At 43.3% G+C, this 20,226-nt stretch overlaps 1 protein-coding gene across 5 annotated transcripts in view; it reads right to left on the bottom strand.

The window, feature by feature from the left end:
• RCOR2 (REST corepressor 2) overlaps positions 1–20,226 on the bottom strand; it is a 125,860-nt gene that overhangs the window by 92,855 nt on the left and 12,779 nt on the right. For 4 of the 5 annotated variants that reach the window (XM_069740072.1, XM_069740071.1, XM_069740076.1 and 1 more), the window contains exon 2: positions 13,379–13,427. Coding sequence is in view for 3 of the 5 variants with exons in the window: in XM_069740071.1 (XP_069596172.1) it covers positions 13,379–13,427 (49 nt within the window). In the remaining 2 variants the exon portion in view is untranslated. Of the gene's footprint in view, positions 1–5,810; positions 5,921–13,378; positions 13,428–20,226 lie in introns of all 5 variants that reach the window. The other variant, XM_069740074.1, reaches the window with a different exon arrangement.

The raw sequence follows: 20,226 nt of genomic DNA, 5'->3' as shown, positions 1-20,226 counted from the left end.
TCAAGTGGTATGGCTGCTCCTTGGAGTTAGCGGTCATCAGCTGCCTCCACTTATAATAATAATAATCTTTATTTTTATATAGCGCTAACATATTCCGCAGCGCTTTACAGTTTTGCACACATTATCATCACTGTCCCCGATGGGGCTCACATTCTAGAATCCCTATCAGTATGTCTTTGGAATGTGGGAGGAAACTGGAGTGCCCGGAGGAAACCCACGCAAACACGGAGAGAACATACAAACTCTTTTATCTTCTCTTCTGCTATGCTATTTAGGCCTGGCTCTTTCCTTCAGCCAGTGCCACTTGTAAATGGTTCCTGGTTGGATTCACATCTCTTTGGATTTCCCTGTTATCCTGACCAGTTCAGAAAAAAGCTAAGTTTTTGCTTGCTCTTTTCTGTCCATAGATTGTGGACTTATCCGTTCTGGGTTCTCTTTGTTTGTCCAGCTTATCAGTATGAATTAATTCTGTCTTGCTGGAAGCTCTGGGAAGCAGATTTACCCTCCACACCTTTAGTCAGGTGAGGAGATTTTTGTAAACTGCGTGGATTTTTGTAGTGTTTTATACTGACCGCACAGTATTCCATCCTGTCCTATCTATTTAGCTAGACTGGCCTCCTGTGCTCATCCTGGTTTCATTCTGTGTATGTCTTTTCCCTCTCCACTCACAGTCATTATTTTTGGGGGTTAATCTATCCTTTGGGAATTTTCTCTGAGGCAAGATAGCTTTCCTGCTTCTATCTTTAGGGGTAGTTAGCTCTTAGGCTGTGACGAGATGCCTAGGGAGAGTTAGGAGCATTCCACGGCTACTTCTAGTGTTGTGTTGAGCTTAGGGACTGCGGTCAGTACAGTTACCACGTCCTTCAGAGCTCGTTCCATGTTGCTCCTAAACCACCAGATCATAACAGTTTACACAATAACCTGTGGCTGTAGGCCACATGTAAAACCTGGCCAGGGGGAGGAAATGGACCAACCCCACTACCTTCCTGTAGTCAGTTTCAAAAATAAAAGCCCATGACAGATTTTCCTAAATCTGCCTTGAACAAATAGTTTGCCCAAAGCCAACACTCAGTTTTATTCTGCATTGCAGCCACAGCTATACTTGTGAATGCAATTAACTCCCATAGTCTTAATCTGCTTCTTTGCACATCCTGGGGGACACATAGCGACACTCGCATATAACACCGGTCACTGCCTCACATACCCCCCTCTGTTCAAACTTGTGGGGTTGAACATTTGTCACCATACAGGGGGCCCATGACAGGGCATCTGTATTTCCCTGTGACTTCCCTGCCCGATGTTCCACCAAGAAACTAAAGTTTTCTAAGGACAGGAACCATCTGGTGACCCGAGCATTCCTCTTTTTTGCGTTTCTCATCCAGACGAGAGGTGAATGGTCTGTTACTAAATGAAACTGACGCCTGAGCAAAGAGTAGCGTGGGGACTCCAAGGCCCACCTAATAGCCTCCTCCCCCATTCTCTGTTAGCTCGTCCACCCGGGGCATTGGATAAAGGTGAAACTTAGATACCTCATTCAACTTCCTGAAGTCATAACAAAAACGTAAAGATCGGTCTGGCTTTGGAATCCGCACAATGGGGCTAAGCTCGCTCACTCACTCCGGGACTCCTCGATGACTCCCAACTGAAGCATTTGCTTCACTTTAGCTGCGATGACTTGTCTCTGGGCTTCTGGCACCCAGTATGGCATCATCCGTACCCTTACCTGGGGCTCGGTGACTGTCATGCTGGATCACCGAGGTCCGCCCCGCCAGCTGAGAATACGTCTGTATTCTGTTGCACCAGAGCCCGCTCCTCCCGTCGCTGCTGTTTACTTAGAGCATCATAAATTTTAACCTTACCCCCAACAGTGTCCTTGGCCGCTGCCAGTGGGTTCCCCTGTGGTACGACCAGAATCGCCTCTGTGCCCAAACATTCCCAGTCCTTCCAGGCTTGTGGCATTTTGACATGGTATAATTGCTCGGGTTTCCTTTTTCCAGGTTGGTACACCCTATAATTTACTTCTACCTTCCCCCATATCTCATATGGCCTTTGCCACTTGGCCATGAGCTTACTCTCTGGGGTGGGCACTAGTACCAACACCCCGTCCCCTTCTTTAAAGGTCCTGACCGTGGCTCTTTCATTGTACATGCAGCTCTGCTCAGCCTAGGCATCCATCAGCTGCTCCTTTACAATGGGCCGTACTGCCGCAATCCAGGCCTGCATGCTTGCCACGTGCTCAATTAAGCTTCAATGCGGAGTAGGCTCCTGTTCCCATATCTCCTTAGCTACATCGAGCAGTCCCCTCGGATGACTGCCATACAAGAGCTCAAACGGGGAAAAACCTGTGGAACCCTGTGGTACCTCACAGATAGCGATCATCAGATGGGGCAACAATATGTTCCAATCCCTCCCATCCTTGGCGACCACCTTTTTGTGCATGGCTTTGAGGGTCTTATTAAACCTCTCCACCAACCCGTCGGTTTATGGATGGTACACTGACGTACGTAGCTGTTTAATCCAGAGCAGCATACATAGCTCCCTGGACACCTTGGACATAAGCCCAAGGCGACAAAACATTGCAAACAGCTCGATTAGCTTGGCCGAGGTGTGGCGAAGTGGTATCACCTCTGGGTACCACGTGGCGTAATCCACTACGACCAGAATATGTTGGTGGCCCCGGGCGGATTTCACCATGGGGCCTACCAGATCCATTGCTATCCGCTCAAATGGTACCACTATAATGGGAGAGGTAGCAACAGACTCCGGTTGTTGGCAGTGGTTGAGGATAGTTGGCACTCTGGACAAGTGTCAGAGTACCTCTGGACCTCCGCATAGACCCCAGGCCAAAAAAAAAAAAAAAAGCTGCAGAATGCATTCCTGAGTCTTTTTGGCCCCCAAGTGCCCTCCTAGCATGTGGGTGTAAGCCATGTCGAGCACCGCCTGACGGTAGGATTGGGCACCACCAGCTGTTCCACCACCTCTACCCGGACTTAATCCACCCGGTATAACAGCTCCCGGTGGATAGCCATGCGGGGAAAAAGTTTCAGCACCAGGTTGCTGAGCTACTCCATTAATTCCTCGTGCGTAGGCCAGGGTGGGACACTGGAGCTGAGCTGTACCGAGCTTACCAGGAGACACCTCCAGCTCAGGGATCGGTGGGGTCTCCCCGACCTTGCCTGCCAATACCTCTAGGGGAAACCTATCGGGGTGAGTGTCTGTCCCTAGGTGGGCAACCCCTACGGCAGGTATCCCTGACTTGGGATCTTCGGGTTCCACGCCTGGAATAACATTTACCTTGTGAGAGTTAACCCTAGTTTCCCACAGGGACCAGAACAGGGGCAAGTCTCTTCCCAACACAGTCCCATAGGAAAGGGTCTTCACCACTCCCACCACATGTTTAATGTCCCCACACGGTGTAGAAAAATTAACCTTCGCAGTCGGGCATTCTCCGAGCTCCCCATTTATGCACACCACCCCCACTTTATGTACAGTGGGGTTGTCCCCAGCAAGAAGGAACCCATGGACCAGAGTCACTAAGCTCCCAGTGTCCAAGAAAGCCTCCGTATAGTACCCGTTGACGATTACCTAGCACATTTGGGGCTCGCTGCCTTCATTGACTGTAGTTGCAGTGCACACGGGCGGGGCGCACATAGACACTCGGTGAATATACCTGCAGTCCATGGGTTCAGTCGTTAAGGGGCAGTTGGTAGCCACATGTCCGCCAACACTTAATAGCTGCGACACGAGGGGACTTTGGGGCCAATTTAGGGGACACAAGTCTGTTGTCACTCTCCTTTCGGGATACCCCCTCAGTACGGTCTCGGTCCGTAGAGAACAGGAAGGAAGAAATTGAAGCAAAAATAAAATCAGCTTCAATTACATGTGCTTCTTCGGAGGCAACAAATAGATTAAAGGATGTGGACAGGGCATCAGCCATGTGATTTTTTTCCTGAGAGGACGGTGAGGATGAAGTCAAACCACGAAGAGTGACCATCGAGCTTGATGGGGAATCAACCTACAGGCCGACTGACGATATCCAGATTTTTTTTTTATATTCCAATTAGATGGTAACTGGGACACTAACTTTCAAGCACATGCCATTCCTGAAGAACTAATTTTATTCTAAGAATTCACAATTACCTTTAGAATAATTCCGCTCTGCCGGAACAAAATTCTTGCAGAAAAACTGGCATAGAGGATTTCTCGATGTAGATGAATTTTGAGATGGAACTGCTTCTATAACAGGAAAGACATCCACTTCAAGAAGAACGGCCTGTCAACATCAGTAAGGTGTAGATCAGGAGAAGTGGAAAAACAAGCTTTAAACTGCTTTAAGATTTGAACAGTAGAATTCAACCATTAGAGCCCTTCAGAGTGAGGGCTGTAAACGAAGAACGAAGCTACCACTTGAGAATAATTTTTAATAAATTAGCAACAGATATTTGCAAAGACGAGGAATCTGTGAAGGACTTGGAGACCAGCAGGTTGTGGCCAAAGTAGCAGAAACTTTCTCTGGAACTATAAACAGACCTCCAGATGATAGGATATCTGATAAAGCCAAGAATCTGTAATTCATGACTCAAAAATACATTCTTCCAGCTTGGCATAAAGATGATTCTATCACAGTCTTTTCAAAACAAGCGAACATGAAGACTATGAAAATCCAGGGCCCTGGAGAAGAATAGGATTTCATCCAGATAGACGAATACATACTGATTCAGAACATTGTAGAATATTTAATTGATGAAATGCTGGAACACAGAACGGTGCATGTTGTACAAACTGAAAGGCATAACAAGATATTCATAATGGCAATCTTAAATGTAGAACATGGTCTTCCACTAGTCACTCATACGACCACCAGAAATTGTGGATCCATTTTTGGAGATAGTTCCAGAGCCAAAGATGGTAAATCCATCCCTATCAGGAAGTTTTAACATTGGCCCGACTAGATAGATAACCAAGAGTTGGTCATTGTTCTAGGTCAACATAACTTATATTCCACTAAATCAAGGGCAGTTCATGACAATACAACAACTCAATCTCTCTCACACACACACACACACACACACACACACACACACACACACACGTGTGTGAGAAAAGGAAGATATCCCAAAATAAAAAGTAAAAAAAAAGTACCATAGGGGACACCACAAAAAAAAAAAAAAAAAAACCCACACCAGAACACATATGCTACAATACAGGTGTATTGTGCCTATAACTACCCAGGGTAATGTATGTAATTAGGGGGATTCCAAGTGTCTTGAATACATATAAAATGGTCTAAATAAATACCAACATATGGCAAATACAAATTAGACACCGCCAAAACAATGAGAGAGAGAGAGAGCACAGTGGCTAATGGGTTAAACAATCCACCTCCATAAATTCTCCAAATGTTTTTAGGTTATTTACACGTGTCCAACCCTCTTATTCTTAGACCACATATGTTACCATCTGTCCCAAAACCTCACATGGTAGAATGCAATTACCTGGTGCAAGTGCTGGTGCCCGTGGTGTCCCCTCACCCCGACGCGCATTTCGCCTCCTGCTTCTTCCGGGGGCGTGAATAATTTATATATTTGTATGTGTTTTTACAACTGATTAATAATTATTATTTTACTTTTATTTTGGGATCTCTTCCTTTTCTCACACGTGTGTGTGTGTGTGTGTGTGTGTGTGTGTGTGTGTGTGTGTGTGTGTGTGTGTGTGTGTGATTGTTCTACGTCAATTGAGAAAACTGGATGGCATAAGGTTAGTTCTTTGTCAAAGCCAGAGCACGTAGTCGGTAGTTGAATGAACATTACCTGATTTGTCAAACACTCTACAGAAGTTAGTTGTCAAGTAGGATGGTAGAGAATCAACTATATGATTGTCTTGTCTTGTTCCCATAATGGTACAGCCAAATCCAAAGTGTCTATAGATAAAGAATAAATATATGCTACTTTCAAATCACACAGAAAAAAAAATGTTGGGGGCAAAGTTCAAATGGTTCCAATATGGTGTATTGGTTTGCAAAGGTCCAGCAGGCCATTGTATGTACTTTAAATGGACAGTAATAGGCAGATGTGGAGATGGTCTTCAAGAAAAATGTCCTGGATAAGAACGCAACTGTGGCAGTTGAGGAACTGAAGGTGTAATAGCAGTGATTTGAGGCAATGCGTCCATACAGGCTGAGAAGTCACGCACAGCCTGTAGAACCTCCCACTGGCTCACAGCAAATTACATATCCAGTTCAGTTACCTTTAACTCCTTGATATCCAAAAGCATTAGTATTGATGCCATTACAACTTTGGAATTATTATTTATATAGCACCATTGCTTCCATGGTGCTGTACATGAGGAGATGTTACATACAAATAATCACTTACAGTAAGCAAACTAACAATTACAGACTGATACAGAGGTGGCGAGGACCCTGCCCTTGCGGGCTTTCATTCTACAGGATGGTGGGGAAGGAGACAATAGGTTGAGGGTTGCAGGAGCTCCAGTGTTGGCGAGGCGGTAGCTTCAGTAGTGGTTAGGAGGAGGCAGCGGGGTCAGTGCAGGCTGTAGGCTTTCAGGTTCCGTCTGAAGGATCCGAATGTGGTTGATAGTCGGACGTGTTGGGGCAAAGAATTCCAGAGAATGGGGGGGATATTCGGGAGAAGTCTTGGAGGCAGTTGGGCGAGGAGCGAATAAGTGTGGAGTAGAGAAGGAGGTCTTGGGGAGGACTGGAGATTACGTGAGGGAAGATATCGGGAGATTAGTTCACAGATATATGGAGGAGACAGGTTGTGGATGGTTTTGTAAGTCAGTATTAGTAATTTGAACTGGATACGCTGAGGGAGTGGGAGCCAGTGAAAAGATTTGCAGAGGGGGGAAGCGGAGGAGTAGCGAGGAGAGAGATGAATTAGTCGGGCAGCAGAGTTAAGGATGGACTGGAGAGGTAAAAGTGTGTAAGCAGGGAGGCCACAGAAAAGGATGTTGCAGTAGTCAAGGCGGGAGATGAGGGCATGCACAAGCATTTTAGTAGATTGACGGTTGAGGAAAGGACGGATTCTGGAGATATTTTTGAGCTGGAGGCGACAGGAGGTGGAAAGAGCTTTGATGTGCTGTTTGAAGGACAGGACAGAGTCAAGGGTTACTCCGAGGCAGCGGACTTCCCGATACGGGGGAAAGCGAGATGTCGTTAATTGCGATAGATAGGTCAGGTAAGGAAGATCTATGGGATGGAGGAAAGATGACGAGTTCAGATTTGTCCACACTGAGTTTGAGGAAGCGAGAGAAGAAGGAGGATATGGCTGATAGACACTCCAGGATTATGGACAGCAGAGAGGTGATGTCTGGGCCAGAAAGGTAGATCTGAGTGTCATCAGCATAAAAGTGGTACTGGAATCCATGAGATTTTAGGAGTTGTCCCAGGCCAAGTGTATAGATTGAGAAGAGTAGGGGTCCTAGAACAGAGCCTTGGGGGACTCCAACAGAGGGAGGGTGGGATGAGGAGGTAGCGTGTGAGTGGGAGACGCTGAATGTGCGGTTGGAAAGGTATGAGGAGATCCAAGATAGGGCGAGGACTTTGATGCCAAAAGAGGAGAGGATCTGTAGTAGGAGGCAGTGGTCAACTGTGTCAAAAACAAAGGACAAGTCTAGAAGGAGGAGAACAGAGTATTGTCCGTTAGCTTTGGCTGTAAGTAGGTCGTTAGTGATTTTGGTCAGGGCTGTCTCAGTTGAGTGATGGGGGCGTAAACCAGATTGTAGATTGTGATTGTCAAAGAGCAAGTTAGATGAGTGGTGGGAGAAAGTTCAGCGTGGACATGCTGCTCCAGGAGTTTGGAAGCGAATGGGAGCAGCGATATTGGGCAATAGCTGGATCGAGGGTTGGCTTTTTAAGGATAGGTGTGATTGTGGTGTGTTTGAAAGCAGAAGGGAAGGTGCCAGAAGTTAGTGATAGGTTGAAGAGGTGGGTTAGGGATGGGATAAGAGTGGTGTTGAGGTTGGGGAAAAGGTGGGATGGGATGGGGTCGAGCGCACAGGTGGTGAGGTGCGCTTTGGAGAGGAGACAATTAAGCCCCACCTTCAGTGCGGTTGGATAGAGAGGTTATGGGGTTTGGGCATTGGTCTGGTATACAAAGGGGTTGTGGTGGTTGAAGAATGAAGACTTGCCTTGTTTGGTCGAACTTATTTTTAAAGTGTGTGGCAAAGTCCTCAGCAGAGATGAGGGAGGTTGGAGGGGGTAGTGGGGGGCGGAGGAGGAAGTTAAAGGTTTTGAATAACTTTTTGGGGTTGTAGGATAGGGAAGACATGAGGGTTGTGAAGTAAACCTGTTTAGCAGAGTCCATGGTCTTGCTATTCTAATATAGGCTCGTTGGTGAAGTGGATGTTCTAAGCTGTAGGTTTAGGTAAGCAGCACAGACCTAGTTGATTAACCAGCTGAGCAGATCTTGCCGGATGGCACATTAATTTATAGTGGGCACAGTCAGCAGGGTAGGCAAGTTGGGAGACAGGCAAGGCGGAGCTGGAAGTGCAAGATGAAGCAGAGTCAGGTGTGACATTACAACCGAGCACAGCAGATGATGCATAGGAATCTGATATCCAGCAGGGATGCAATTAATCACATGAATAACACAGAAGTATATGCAGTCTGGTAACAACTTGCAGCAGAGATGTGTTACCTTTATTGCAAAATTTGTAAGTATGAACAACACCTACAAAAAAAAAAAAAGCAGAATGTGCATGAAATTTCAGAAATCTCATTTTACTGGTACTGTAAAAAGCTGTTTTTTTGTCCACGGCAAAAACGTGTGTAAACAGGCGCTAAGGTGAGATTACATGACTCTAAGAAAATACATAGAAAAGAATGATTACGGTACTTCCTATTTAAGAATCAACAAAACACCTAATGTATCTTTACTCCACACAGTTTAAAACTAAATGGTATATTCTTTCAAAGTATTCTTTGGAACGAATATCTCTGATAACTACCATAGCTGCGAAGAAGTTGAAACTTGTACAAATCAGAAAGGCCATTACTCTGTAAAAAGTAAATTTCAAGCAATGCAAATAACATAAAAACTATCTTTGAAACTATGGTAAATCATTATTCAGATGAAAAAAAAGTCAGTTCCAGAGACATGGAAGACTATTTGAAAAAGGTTTATATTCTTGGAAGGTATATAAAAAAAAAAACTTTAGATCATCATCAACCTCTAAATCAAGGCCAATAAGAAGTGGATTTAAAGAGTAACTGTTTGAATTTGTCTGCCATAAATCAATAGTATACATGAAATAACACACATTGTCATAGATCTTATTAAAATATTCGGGCTTCTTTCTTTTCCTGAACCAATCATTTATTCTCAAAATTTTCAATTCACAGGTAAAATCTGTTTCCAGTGGAAACAGATTTTCCCATTAGTGTGGTAATAGTTTGTACTCAAAGTTAAAGGACTCATTTCAAAATTGCGGCAAAATGTCTGTCTGCCTCTCATTCCTTCTCTCCACCAAACTTTAAAAGCACAAACTGTCATTATCTCAGTAATGGGTAATTCTGTCTTCACTGAATACAGATTTTACAGCGTTTACTGAAAAAATTGAGAGAAAGATCAATCCAGGAGGTGAAAGAAGCACATTTCCCTGGTAACTTTGCTTCAAAGTTACTTATTTTGATGTGCACTTCTGATTAACGAGAAAAAAAATTGAACCGACGCTTACATTTTAAATATAACAACAGTCAATCTGCATATGTCTTCAGATATTATCTGAAATCAATTTTTGGACTCAAAGTTATTCTGTCAAGTAAGTACAATATTCACCTTTTTTTTTTTTTTTATTTATTTATTTTTTAAAAGGAACCTACAAGCAATAAGACAAATAAAAAAAAAAAAGCATACACAGAATGGTGGAAGATGAAAATATGAGACTACAAAAAAGGCAAATAAATTAGAAGATTCACTCAATATTGTTGTTGTCCAGTCTTCTATTGCTTTCCTTCGAACAAATAGAATTGCTATCTAAGGCAATGTGCGCACGTTGCGTATTTGGCTTGCAGAAATTTCTGCAAGGTATCTGCATCTCTTGGCAGAAAAACGCAGCTGAAAATACGTGTTTTTTTATGCATTTTTGTAAATCCATAGAGCTAAATATGATATTAATGACCTATAAAATAACGTCAATTATTTGAAATGCCACCAAAGGAGGTGCCTTAGTGATATTGAACACAACATTATATGGTGAATTTAGCTTATCAAATATTGGATAACAATAATACCCATCGTAAGTAAAAACAAAAAAAACAGTAGATTTTCAAGGATTATACACTAGAAAAACAGATTGGCGCACCTAGGGAGTGACTGAAAAAATGAAAATACACTGGCGTTTTACCAGTTAGGGCTTTGTGGCTGCAGGTGAAAGGAACAGGTTCTGTGCAAAACCTGTGCAATATAGTGGTTGCAACAATAAAGAATAAAAAGATTTTCAAGGATGTTTATACAGAATCCTATAAGAAGGCACTTCTCTGGGTAAACTCAACACAAAATAATTCAAGTATAACTCCAAAACTCCAGGCCACTTCCAAACTACACAAGAACATTTTTACACATCCATTGAGAATTATGAAAGCGGTGACAAGATCTCTTAATTATGACATCCAACTACAACCTTTTTTTCGACTAATTCCATTAGATTTAAAAAGGACAGTGGTGATGATGTACACAAAACCTATGGATTTTCCTGGCCTCCAGACTTCAATTGGATTACATGTGATGTTGAAGCACTTTATTCCTGTATCCACCCCCCATGATGTAGCAGTTATGGCTATAGAATTCAAGCTACAAAATTGTTGTCAGTACTCTGAAAATATGAAGCATTTTGTTAACAGTGCTATTCAGCATTTGTAGAAACTGAATTACTTTGCTTTCAATAATTACATTTACAAAAAGAAGACTCCCCAATGGGATTGAGGTTCTCCCCCTCCCTTGCAAATCTGGGTTGTTTGGTCGAAGGAAAATTTAATCTATATTGAGTTCAATCTTTAAATCATCCATTACTTGTTATGACCAATTTATTGACAATTTGTTGATTCCTCAGTGGAAGGGGGTTAGCATCATTTAGACTTATGTTTATTATTATCGTCATCATATTCCAAAAGTTATCTAAATCTTAAACTCACTTGGGCGATTAATAATTACATGACATCAAATCGATTCCTGTTGGGTAATTATTTTGATCCAGGAAAGCATAGACCAAAGATAGTATACAGTATATAGTCAACAATGTGTTAGTATCAATAATAGACTACAACTTGAGCGTAAAATGTGGATGCTGGCAAAAACATCCAATTTAATGAAAAGAAAAAAAAACCAGAAGGAATATTGCTTAGTGGCAGGAAAGAAAAAAAAAAATAAAAGACCCATACAAACAAGCAAACATTAACCTTTTCAATATAAATACAGAGAAATAACAAGATATTATCAGTGAGGGCAGAATGGTGGTTCAGGGGTTTCCACTGTTGCTTTGCAGCGCTGGGGTTCTGGGCTCAAATCTGCACATTGTAATGAGGTTACATGTCAAAACTAGAAAAACTAAAACTAGAAAATCTAATTGATAACTATTGGCAGGGCATTTTTTTACGAATTAGCAACATTTTAATATTGTAGGTAATCATAATTCATATGCAATTTAAAGAAGCACTCCTCCGAAAGTTTTTATCCTCTTAATACATTGCAGTCATCATATTATATAGCGCTGTGTACATACAATTGCTCATTTTTCTTTTTTACCCAGCTAATTCTTCTGTTTTCTCTGCTCTATGTAAAAATAGGAAGACTCTTGTCCATATATTCATTATTGCCCTCTTCAACTCCTGACCCAGCTGCTCATACATGAAGACCAACCTTAAAGCGAACCTGTCACCAGGTTTGGCCGTTATAAGATGTGGCCACCGCCTTTTCAGGGCTTATCTGCAGTATTCTATACTGCTCTAGATAAACCCCGATCTGACCTGAAAGATAAGAAATATAAGTTTTAATATACTCACCCGTAGGGCGGTCCGATCCGATGGGTGTCGCAGGTCTGGATCCGGCGCCTCCCATTTTCTTATGATCGCCGCCCTCCTGCTTGCTTCATGGCTCCCCAGCATCTGAGAGGCCCAGTGCCTGCGCACTGAAGTACTTCGCTCTGCCCTCAACAGTGCAGATAAGTACGCCTGCGCAGGAGCACGATGCCGGGGAGCCTGTGAAGCAAGGAGGGCAGCATCGCAAGAAGATGGAAGGCACCGGACCCGGACCTGTGACACCCATCGGATCAGACCGCCCATGGAATAATGGTTAGTTGGTGGATGGCCACCATATCCAAACAAAGGTGTGTGTCACAACTCTGTACGCTGAATACCCGGGGCAAGGCGCTCCTTCCCTGTCCCCAACGCTAAGGGCACCCTAGCTATCCCTGTTCCCTGTATCACTTCGGATGGTGAAGACACGGAGGCCACGTACCTTGCTGACCTCCGGAATTAGTCCTATATCTGTGCACCTCCCCACGCCGGGAAGTGAGGAGTAATAGTTTATGTTCATATACAAACCAGACTAACAAGGGAGGACGTACAGGGATAAATTTAAATACCAAACATACAAACATGCACTCACAGACAACAGAGAGGAACGCTCACTAGGGAGAAAAGCGCAGCAAACGAAATAGGGGAGGATGAGGAATTGCACACAGAAATGCATAAACTGTATGATAAGCACCACTAGCTAGAATGCAATTTAGAAATTATATAGAACTGTTAACTTTTAAAGGGACGCTATCATCAGGAAATAACCTATCATTTAAAATCAGGTTTTGTATTCAATCTATTTTTAGAATATGTTCTCTCCCACCCCAACCACACACACACACACACACACACACACACACAATCTGTTTTATGGATTACAGAAACATTTTGAAATTTTCACACTGGCCACTGGGGCTTCATTAGATTAGCTTAGTTTCAGGAAATTCACATGTAGATTACCCACAATGAAAAGACAATAAGCCTATTTTTGTATTGAAGCATCTAATGAGCATGTGCAAAGGTAATTGTAAAGAGAGTGGGAGCTGTGATATTACCTGTTTGGATTGTGGATCCTCTGTTAGCTGACTATAGAGGTGTTACCCTTACCTGTCATTATAAACCTACCCCTTATTATAAGCAGCCTGCTGAAAATGCTTCCTGAAGGACATGATGGAGTCTACAACAGCCACAGTGGCTACTGTGAAAATTACAAAATTAAATACTTTTTTTTTTTTTTTTAAATAAAGACCTATTAAGGTCAGTTAATAGTTTTTAAACTTTTCAAATTGAGGATTTTCAAGCACGTTCCAGACAAATAATAAGAACAGGTTATTGTCAACTTACAGTTGGGTTCTTCATTCTTACAATATACACCTTACAAGGACAGTCAGACCTGGAAGCAAGTGACAGGTATTAAGGTAGGTACACGCATATTTAAAAACAAATATTCAGCCAGTTTTATTGTGGCATTTTTCCTGACCTGTCATCTGTATGCAGGATGATTTTTTTGGTTTTTCTATAGCAGCAGCTATTCAAGACATTTTCCATTACTTGGACAACTTCTCATACCCCTCGCTTTTCCCTTCACTGTGCAATAGGCTTGTTATAATTCACTGGGTATTGGAGGGGCACCATCTAATATGTTTTGATACAATATAGTTGTTGGGAAGTATTCATGAAGGTTTGCTTTAATTGTCTGAGATAAAAGGGTGATCTAGCTTCCCCAGGTTTTAAAGGGAACTTGTAACCAGAAATAACGCTATTAACCAGCAGATATGGGGTTAATCTGCAGGTTAATTGCACACAGCCGAATGCAGTGGGGAGAAAATTAACTTTATTCTCCCAGCCAGCATTCTGTTTGTCACCTCTCTATAGTGGCACATGTAACCGTGCCCTCAGCCCTGACTGACACTCTCTTTGCATTGAGACACAGCTGTCAGTCAGGGGCAGGGCTGCCACCAGGAATTTCTGGCCCTATACTGGCAACATTTTCAGGCCCCCTTAAGACACTGCCCAGGTTCCACCCCAGATCCGCATTGCTTTTGGACGCGCGGAATTGAATCAAATCCGCAGTGTCGTGCACAACCAATGTTATTCTATGTGAAATGAAGAATTGTTGTGCACATGCTGCGGAAAAATCAGAGCAGATTTGCAGCGTTTTATTTTCTGAAGCATTTCAATTCTTTTTGTGGATCTGCAGTGTTTCTGCACCCATTGAGTCAGGCACATCTGCAGCAAAACCGCAGGTGTAAAAAAGATCTGCGGATTTGCTGCGGATGTGGGTGCGAGAAACGCTGCAGATCGGGAGGAAGAGTGTGTGGGCGGAGACTGTGTGTGTGGAGACTGTGTGTGTGCGGGGGGTCTGCGTTTATCTGTGTGTGTCTGCGGGGCTGTGTGTGCGGAGAAGATGTGCATGTCTGTGTGCGGGGGTCTGCGTGTATATGTGCGTGCGGGTCTGTGTGTGTGTGCGCGTCTGTGTAAGCAGCCATTGTCTGATGGGACTACTGCTCCCACCCGGCTATGAATGCTCACAGTGACAGCTAGCCGATGATAGGAAAGTAGTCCCATCAGACAAATCACCTGTAATGAAAACAATATAATAAACCAACCTATACTTACCTTTCCGCCGTAGTCCAGTTAATAACGAGTGTCCCATGACGATATCCCAGGTAGAACAGTGATCAGTGCTCTACAGGGCCTCCGTGATAAACTGAAAGGTGGAGGTAATCCTCTGTGATGTATCCCTCTGCCGGGAGAGAGGTCATCCGAGTTCATTCTCTCACTAGCAGCGCTGTGTGAGAAAATTCCCACACAGTATTGCCGTAAAGTGAGCCTGAACTCAGGTAACCTCTTCAGCAATGTACTGCAGGAGCCATTATCTCCTGTCAGTGCTTGGTGGGACGCCCTGTAGAGCAGTGACATCACCCGATGTCACTGTTTGATAGGGGAGATTGTCGTGGGACACTCATTATTAATTGGACTACGTCAGAACAGCTAGTATACTGTTGGTTTATTTTATTTTTTATTTTTTGCAGGTGAACGATGCCTTTGGGGAATTTGGCGTGGTCGTAAGTATAGTGAAATTAAGAATATTAACCCCCTAATCCCCAAGGGTGGTTTGCACTTTAATGACCAGGCCAATGTTTACAATTCTGACCACTGTTCCTTTATGAGGTTATAACTCTGGAACGCTTCAACAGATCCTGATGACTGACAATGTTTTCTCGTGACATATTGTACTTCATGATAGTGGTAAAATTTATTTGATATGACCTGCGCTTATTTGTGAAAAAAAAATGGAAATTTGGCAAAAATGTCGCAATTTTCCAATTTCGAATTTTTATGCCCTTAACTCACGGAGATATGTCACACAAAATACTTAAGTAACATTTCCAACATGTACTTTACATCAGCACAATTTTGGAACCCACGTTTTTTTTTTTGTTAGGGAGTTATAAGGGTTAAAAGTTGACCAGCAATTTCTCATTTTTACAACACCATTTTTTTTTTTTTTTCTTTAGGGACCACATCACATTTGAAGTCATTTTGAGGGGTCTACATGATAGAAAATAACCAAGTGTGACACCATTCTAAAAACTGCACCCCTCAAGGTACTCAAAACCACATTCAAGAAATTTATTAATCCTTCAGGTGTTTCACAGGAATTTTTGGAATGTTTAAAAAAAAAAACAAAAAAAAAAACGAACATTTAACTTTTTTCACAAAAAATTTACTTCAGCTCCAACTTATTTTACCAAGGGTAACAGGAGAAAATGGACCCCAAAAGTTGTTGTACAATTTGTCCTGAGTACGCCGATACCCCATATGTGGGGGTAAACCACTGTTTGGGCGCATGGTAGAGCATGGTTTGACTTTTCAATGCAAACTTGACTGGAATTGAGATGGGACACCATATTGCGTTTGGAGAGCCCCTGATGTGCCTAAACATTGAAACCCCCCACAAGTGACATCTAGATGTGTGGTGCGCACTTTGACCCACCAAGTGCTTCACATAAGTTTATAATGTTGAGCTGTAAAAATAAAAAATCATTTTTTCACAAAAATGATCTTTTTGCCCCCAATTTTTTTATTTTCCCAAGGGTAAGAGAAGAAATTGTACCCCAAAAGTTGTTGTGCCATTTGTTCTGAGTACGCCGATACCCCACATGTGGGGGTAAACCACTGTTTGGGTGCATGGTGGAGCTCGGAAGGGAAGGAGCGCAGTTACACTTTTCAATGCAAAATTGACTGGAATTGAGCTGGGACACCATGTCGCGTTTGGAGAGCCCCTGATGTGCCTAAACATTGAAACCCCCCACAAGTGACACCATTTTGGAAAGTAGACCCCATAAGGAACTTATCTAGATGTGTTGTGAAAGCTTTGAACCCCCAAGTGTTTCACTACAGTTTATAACGCAGAGCCGTGAAAATAAAAAAATCTTTTTTTTTTTCCACAAAAATTTTTTTTTAGCCCCCAAAATTTTATTTTCCCAAGGGTAACAAGAGAAATTGGACCCCAAAAGTTGTTGTCCAATTTGTCCTGAGTATGCTGATACCCCATATGTGGGGGGGAACCACCGTTTAGGCTCATGGCAGAGCTCAGAAGGGAAGGAGCGCCTTTTGGAATGCAGACTTAGATGGATTGGTCTGCAGGCGTCACATTGCATTTGCAGAGCCCCTGATGTACCCAAACAGTAGAAACCCCCCACAAGTGACCCCATATTGGAAACTAGACCCCAAGGAACTTATCTAGATGCTTTGTGAGAACTTTGAACCCTCAACAACTTTTGGGGTCTAGTTTCTCTTATTGCCCTTGGGAAAATACAAAACTGAGGGCTAAAAATAGAATTATTCTTACCGTTAATTCGGTTTCTAGGAACCTTCCACGACGGCATATGGAGGTTGTCTCTTTGCCCTAATGGGGAACAGGAAACACAAGAGAGGTTAAAAGCACCTCCCACTCGCCAGTGACTTATAACTGAAACCATAGCACCGGTTTACCTTCTGAGTCCCAGAATTAATCCAGGAAATATAGAGGGTGGGAAATTAGCGCCGTCGTGGAAGGTTCCTAGAAACCGAATTGACGGTAAGAATAATTCTATTTTCTCTAGTCACCTTCCACGACGGCATATGGAGGAATACCAACTAATTGGCACTAGGGAGGGACAACGGCCTGAAGAACCTTGCGGCCGAAGACTAAATCTCTATTGGATAATACATCCAACCTATAATGTTTGGAGAAGGTATGGAGTGACGACCACGTAGCTGCCCTGCAGATCTGCTCTGGAGATGCGCCTGCTCTCTCTGCCCAGGGGACCGACGTAGATCTAGTTGAATGGGCCTTGATTCCTACTGGAGGTAGTTTATTTTGAGCAAGGTAAGCTTCTGTTATGGCTTTTTTAATCCATGTAGCAATGGTACTCTTGGCTACCTTCTTCCCTTTATTTTGACCTGAGGAGTGGACAAAAAGGTTGTGATCAACTCTAAAGGCACGGGTTTGATCCAAGTAATGTAGCAGGATACGCCTAACATCGAGAGTATTAAATCTTCTTTCCTCAGAGTTTGCAGGATTATTGCAAAAGGTTGGTAACACTATTTCTTGAGAACGATGGAATTCAGAGACCACTTTTGGGAGGAAAGAGGGATCAAGACGGAGTATTATTGAGTCTTCTCTAACCAGTAGATAAGGTTATCTAATAGAGAAGGCCTGTAATTCACCCACTCTTCTAGCTGAAGTAATAGCTACCAAGAAAACCGTTTTGTAGGCGAGATTTTGTGGGGAACAGGTAGACAAAAGGTTCAAATGGTGGACCTGTAAGGCCTTGAAGCACAATATTGAGATCCCATGGAGGAACTATAACTTGCTTCCTAGGGTTTATTCTATTTGCTGAGGTCATGAAACTTAATCCAGCGATGTCCTGCTAGATCTTGATCAAAGATGGAACTGAGCGCAGAGACCTGGACCTTCAGAGTACTGGGTTTCAGACCAATTTCTAGGCCTCTTTGTAAAAAGTCTAATATCTTAGGTATATCTGGCATGAGAGGGTCTGGAGGATTAGGCAGACAAAAAGATGAACATTTTTTCAAAATTTTATTATAAATAGCATTTGTTACCGGTTTTCTGGATTTTTGTAGAATAGCTATAACAGGGTTTGATAACCCTTTCGCTCTCAGCACATTGGCTTCAGAAACCACGCCGCTAAATTCCATTTCTGAGGGTCTGAGTGAAGAACTGGGCCCTGAGAAAGGAGATTGACCTTTATCGGTAACATTACCGGTCCGTCCACCTGTAGTTGGATAATCAGGTTGAACCAACTTCTCTTGGGCCAAAATGGAGCAACTAAAATAGTCGGAGTCTTTTCTATCCGAATTTTCCGTAGCACCCTTGCAAGAATCGGGATGGGCGGAAATGCATAAGCCAGATGAAAGTGCCAATCTTGAAGTAAGGCGTCTACTTCTCTGGGATTTCCTCTTGGATCCAGGGAAAAAAATGTTTCTACTTTCACATTTTGGTGAGAAGCAAAAAGGTCGACCTCCGGGAGACCCCATCTGTTTACCAGTAAGTTGAATGTTTGCCGATCCAGACTCCATTCGCCTGGGTGAAAATCCTGTCGGCTCAGATAATCTGCCTGAAAATTGGCAGTACCTTTTAGGTGAGTTGCCGTCAGGGACAGTAAGTGTTTCTCGGCCCAGGCAAAAATTCGGGCAGAGATCTTATTTAGACTGGTGAATTTTGTACTGCCCTGATGTCTGATATGAGCCACCGTGGTCATGTTGTCCGAGTATATCTGGACATGTTGTCCAGAGAGCTGACGATTTGCTGCTAGGAGAGCTTCTTCCACAGCTTTGAGTTCTCGGAAGTTTGACGATCTCTCTCTGATTGACGGGTCCCAAAGACCCTGATAGGGAACATGATTTATCATGGCTCCCCAGCCCCTCTTGCTGGCATCTGATTTGATCGTGGTTAACAGGAATAGAATCCAACTCACACCCCTGCGAAGGTTTTCGGATTTCATCCACCACGTTAAGGCTGCTTTCACTCGACCTGGAGTGTGAATCCTTTTGTTTAAAGAGCCAGGACGACCATCCCAATTGTCTAGCACATGGGTCTGGAGAATTCTTGAGTGGGCTTGAGCCCAAGCCACCGACTGAATGCAGGCTGTCATGGAGCCTAATAGCGACATTCCTTCCCGGAGTGTGGGAGATCTCATCTCTTTGTATTTCTTGATCTTTACTACTAATGGTAGTCTGATCTTCTGGAAGGAAGGACATCTGTTTTTTCCCCGAGTCCAGAATTACTCCCAAAAACTTTCTGGTTTTTGAGGGTTGAAGCTGGGATTTCTTTATGTTCGGTATCCAGCCCAGAGACTTCAATATCTCTAATGTGGTTGACACATGAGATACCAGGGTCATTTTGGTGGGAGCCACTATCAGCAGATCGTCCAGATAGGGCACTATACAAACCCCTTGACTCCCAATGAATGACACTGCCTCCGCCATTATTTTGGAGAATACTCTCGGAGCTGATGAGATTCCGAAGGGAAGGACTCCAAACTGATAGTGCTCCACCTGATGATTCCCCTGAATCGCAAACCTGAGATATTTTTTGTGTCTCGGGTGAATAGGGATATGAAAATACGCATCCTTCAGGTCGATTGTCGCCATAAAGGCGTGCTGATCTATAAAAAGGAATGGCTGATTTTACAGACTCCATCTTGAATCTTCGATATTTTACATATTGATTCAGACCTTTTAGATTTATGATGATACGTACTTCCCCCGATGGTTTGGGTACCAGGAATAAACGGGAATAATGTCCCTGACCCCATTCTGATTGTGGAACTGGGGAGATCACATTTGATTTTAAAAGGTCTCTGAGACCCAATGTTAACAATTTGTGATCCCTCATTGAGGGGGTAGTAATCTTTAGACCCTGAGGGGGGGGGGGGAGAAGTTAACTCGATCAATAGGCCCTCCTTGATAACATTAAGGACCCAGTGGGAGCTGGTGATATTTTCCCACTGATCCACATATTTTGAGAGTCTTCCCCCCACCGGGTCGGAGTCATTGTTTATCTTGCTGGAATGACTGCTGCTGCTGCTGTTGTTGAGGGACGAAGATATTTTTCCCTCTGCCTTTAGCATAGCTCCACCTGCCGGTCTTGCCTTTACCCCTCTGCTGAGAGGGCTGAG

This window comes from Ranitomeya imitator, chromosome 9 (assembly GCF_032444005.1).
Source record: "Ranitomeya imitator isolate aRanImi1 chromosome 9, aRanImi1.pri, whole genome shotgun sequence".
In the NCBI taxonomy this organism is placed as follows: Eukaryota; Metazoa; Chordata; class Amphibia; order Anura; family Dendrobatidae; genus Ranitomeya; species Ranitomeya imitator.
The sequence above is the reverse complement of the archived record's forward strand: the minus strand, read 5'-3'. Positions and strand labels throughout refer to the sequence as shown.